The 4682-nt window shown below is 48.2% G+C and overlaps 1 protein-coding gene across 1 annotated transcript; it reads right to left on the reverse strand.

Moving 5' to 3' along the window:
- Positions 1 to 294: 294 nt before the first annotated feature.
- Positions 295 to 4185, reverse strand: LOC126238442 (transcription factor ces-2; the record flags this gene model as incomplete). The annotated part of the gene is made up of 3 exons (XM_049947790.1): positions 295 to 695; positions 3513 to 3645; positions 4160 to 4185. Coding segments are annotated over 3 exons (288 nt in total), but the record flags the coding sequence as incomplete, so codon positions are not given.
- Between the last annotated feature and the right edge of the window lie 497 nt (positions 4186 to 4682).

Below are 4682 nucleotides of genomic sequence, written 5' to 3' on the forward strand. Positions count from 1 at the left end.
GAGGGTACGAAATCATTCAAACTGTGGGAGTGGCAAGGTAAATGAAACACCAGATCTCTTCTCTTATCAATTGCCAGCGAACTTTGTTCCAAAGAGCAGTTCTGTTTTACATCAAAACAAGAGAGCTTATAGTATACACGAGCGTATAATAAACTGACAAAGTGCAACTCGTAATCTCGTCAAAAATGCTACTACAGAGTCCAAAGACTAGATGCGTGTGTCGCAATCACAGGTAAAAGAGAGGCAACGACAAAAATTGTTCGTAGGAATGAGGACTGTCAGTAATAACGCTGTTCTTGGCAGTGTTCGGCTGTCAGTTGCGCGCCGTACGCTACACGCCAGACACTTTCAGGATGTACAGCCGCGAGGCGAACAAGGACAACACCGGGGTCACAGATTGCAGGTACTGTAGTGATCCACTGCTTTCCGCTGCAGTGCAGGTAGAGGGCAACGATCAGCCAGACGCGGGGCAGATTTCGCTGCGCTGCCCGTCAAATGCTCCCTCGGCTTCAAAGCCGTGACGATGTGCAGGGGCTGCCGCTTGTGCAGGGACGGACGAGAGCGGCTCAGGATTCCGGGAGGGCTCGTTGCTGCAGCAACAGGTGTCGTAAACTGTGCGCCTCTTCCCGCAGGGTCACCAACTGCGCACGCAGCACCGCGTTCTCGTGTTCCAGCATCGCCGCCCTCAGAGCTATCTGCAACCAAACACAATATCCACTACAATCAGCTATAACACTGCACATACAGGGTGTTTCAAACTCTTTGCACCAAACGTCTACGATGATAGATCACATCATAGGAACAACTTCTCTTAGAGTCAAAACATCTGCCGACGCTTACCAATATATAGAGGGTCTATACAAGGGCGATGTACTTGAGGACAATATTATGGAAATGGAAGAGGATGTAGATGAAGATGAAATGGGAGATATGATACTGCGTGAAGAGTTTGACAGAGCACTGAAAGATCTGAGTCGAAACAAGGCCCCGGAAGTAGACAACATTCCATTAGACCTACTGACGGCCTTGGGAGAGCCAGTCCTGACAAAACTCTACCATCTGGTGAGCAAGATGTATGAGACAGGCGAAATACCCTCAGACTCCAAGAAGAATATAATAATTCCAATCCCAAAGAAAGAAGGTGTTGACAGATGTGAAAATTACCGAACAATCAGTTTAATAAGCCACAGTTGCAAAATAATAACGTGAATTCTTTACAGACGAATGGAAAAACTGATAGAAGCCGACCATGGGGGAAGATCAGTTTGGATTCCGTAGAAATATTGGAACACGTGAGGCAATACTGACCCTATGACTTATCTTAGAAGCTAGATTAAGGAAAGGCAAACCTACGTTTCTAGCATTTGTAGACTTAGAGAAAGCGTTTGACAACGTTGACTGGAATACTCCCTTTCAAATTCTGAAGGGAAGCGTTTCTGAAGAAGAGAAATTTGTTAACATCGAGTATAGATTTAAGTGTCAGGAACTCATTTCTGAAAGTATTTGTATGGAGTGTAGCCATGTATGGAAGTGAAACGAGGACGATAAATAGTTTTAACAAGAAGAGAATAGAAGCTTTCGAAATGTGGTGCTACATAAGAATGCTGAAGATTAGATGGGTAGATCACATAACTAATGAGACGGTCTTGAATAGAATTGGGGAGGAGTTTGTGGCAGAACTTGACTAGAAGAAGGGATCGGTTGGTAGGACATGTTCTGAGGCATCAAGGGATCACCAATTTAGTATTGGAGGGCAGCATGGAGCGTAAAAATCGTAGAGGGAGACCAAGAGATGAATACACTAAGCAGATTCAGAAGGATGTAGGCTGCAGTAGGTACTGGGAGATGAAGAAGCTTGCACAGGATAGAGTAGCATGGAGAGCTGCATCAAACCAGTCTCAGGACTAAAGACCACAACAACAACCAATGACACTACTTTCTTCTTTTGCTACTGTTTATATCCCGCATTGTGCACAAGATCAGCAGGGTTAAGTACGGGTTTGGTACGGTTAATTTTAAGGGGTCGCCGGATGCCTTTCCTGCCGCCACCTCATCTGGGTCGCACAGTCCTTTCTCGTAGCCTGTTCATTACACAGGACACAGCGACTCCAGTGCCCCTTCTTAGATCGTTCTGCAGTGCTCTGGTGGTATCAGTACGATGCCGCAACCCAGAGATGGTCAGACACCGGCCTTTACCGTGGGATGGCAATGCGTCGGCGACCTTGTCCAACTCGCCTTGTGCACCGAGCTGTGTCCCTGTAGCGTGCGACGGTTCAATCCCGCGTCCGGCCATCCTGATTTAGGTTTTCCGTGATTTCCCTAAATCGATCCAGGCAAATGCCGGGATGGTTCCTCTGAAAGGGCACGGCCGACTTCCTTCCCCATCCTTCCCTAATCCGATGAGACCGATGACCACGCTGTCTGGTCTACTTCCCCAAACCAACCAACCCTGTAGCGTGTCCACAACCTATGGATCACACATGGAGAGACATTGACATCTGCAGTACCACGATCGAAAGTCCATCTTTTTTGGATCAAGCAGACCGCTCTTGCAAATTGTACTGCATTAAGATGTCGCATTACATGTGCTTGGTTGAATACAATGTCCACAAAAGACAGCTGCCATCTGTATATGTCACTAAAAAATTCTGGGACCCCGGTACTGCCTTCCTTCTCAGGGATCACCTGACTCGATAATGCATAACACAATAAATGGCGAATGATTGTAACCGTTGCCTACACTGAAAGCGAAGATCCGAAGTGATACAATAAGGGCCTGTCTCAAAACAGATTTGACTTACCACAGGTTAGTAAACATGTTTCCCTAATTGTTTTGTACGATGTATTTTAGTACGTAGTCAGGAACTTTAATTTTTGCAGAACCTACCTCTTTCACAAGGAGCAGATGGTTGGATTCTTCTCAGGTGCATAACAGATATCGCCTATCGCCACCGAGAACAGTCACTGAACATTTTGCCTCTGACAAAAGTTGTTCCTCGTGTATGATCTATCACCCAGAGACATTTGATGCAAAGACTTCGAAACACCATGTATATAAGGGTGAGTCAAATGAAAATGTGAAATGTATTAATTATTAAAATAATTGTAGAGCACATGTGACTAAAAGATATAAAACTTCTACACATTTTATTCTCTAGTGTAATATTACTCAAGAACAGACAGGTTGTTCGAGATATTTCAATGAACACCCCATGTGGTGAAATCTTGAAAGCCAAACTACACAGACGTTGCTAAAGCCATTGTATTTACCGTCTCGCTAGGCAAGACTAAGTCTGCAGTTTTGTGGAATCCCAGGAAATCGTCGGTAGAAATGCATAGGAATTTTGTAACGCATAAAACGTGCATCTTTTGTGATCCCCACCACACCGTCCCTCTTCCCGGACACCTATGTTTGCAGAAGTAGGTGAGAGATAGATGGAGATAGAAAAGAGAGAAAGAGAGAGAGGGAGGGAAACAGAGAGAGAGAGAGAGAGAGAGAGACGGTGGCCTACCTGGTCCTCGCGGACCTTGCGGGCGTCGCGCGACTTCTTGGCGGCCTGGTTGTTCCTCTTGCGGCGCTCGAAGTATTTCTCGTCCTTCTGGTCGTCCGGGATGGGCCGCTTCTCGCTGCGGGGCCTGCGGGGTGCGCCGCCCACCCCCACCGCCACCCCGACGCCCACGCCGCCCACCGCGGGGCCCAGCGAGCGCGGCAGCAGCGCCGGCCACGGCTTGTCGCCTGCAACACAGCGACACGCTCCGTCAGTCCGTGCGTCACGTGCAAGCTGGACAGTCCCAGCAGCCACTGCTCTTCGAGGCTGAGATTCGGAGAAATACACTACTGGCCATTAAAATTGCTACACCACGAAGATGTGCTACGGACGCGAAATTTAACAGACCCGAAGAAGATGCTGTGATATGCAAATGATTAGCTTTTCAGAGCATTCACACAAGATTGGCTCCCGGTGGCGACACCTACAACGTGCTCACATGATGAAAGTTTCCAACCGATTTCTCATACACAAACAGCAGTTGGCCGGTGTTGCCTGGTGAAACGTTGTTGTGACGCCTCGTGTAAGGAGGAGAAATGCGTACCATCATGTTTCCGACTTCGACAAAGGTCGGATTGTGCCCTATCGCGATTGCGGTTTATCGTATCACCACATTGCTGCTCGCGTTGGTCGAGATCCAATGACTGTTAGCAGAATATGGAATCGGTGGGTTCAGGAGGGTAATACAGAACGCCGTGCTGGATCCCAACGGCCTCGTATCACTAGCAGTCGAGATGACAGGCATTATTCGCTTCGCTGTAACGGATCGTGCAGCCACGTCTGGATCCCTGAGTCAACGGGGACGTTTGCAAGACAACAACCTTCTGCACGAACAGTTCGACGACGTTTGCAGCAGTATGGAGTATCAGCTCGGAGACCATGGCTGCGGTTACCCTTGACGCCGCATCACAGACAGGGGCGCCTGCGATGGTGTACTCAACGACGAACCTGGGTGCACGAATGGCAAAACGTCATTTTTTCGGATGAATCCAGGTTCTGTTTACAGCATCATGATGGACGCATCCGTGTTTGGCGAAATCGCGGTGAACGCACATTGGAAGCGTGTATTCGTCATCGCCATACTGGCGTATCACCCGGCGTGACGGTATGGGGTGCCATTGGTTACACGTCTCG

Source organism: Schistocerca nitens, chromosome 1 (genome assembly GCF_023898315.1).
Source record: "Schistocerca nitens isolate TAMUIC-IGC-003100 chromosome 1, iqSchNite1.1, whole genome shotgun sequence".
In the NCBI taxonomy this organism is placed as follows: Eukaryota; Metazoa; Arthropoda; class Insecta; order Orthoptera; family Acrididae; genus Schistocerca; species Schistocerca nitens.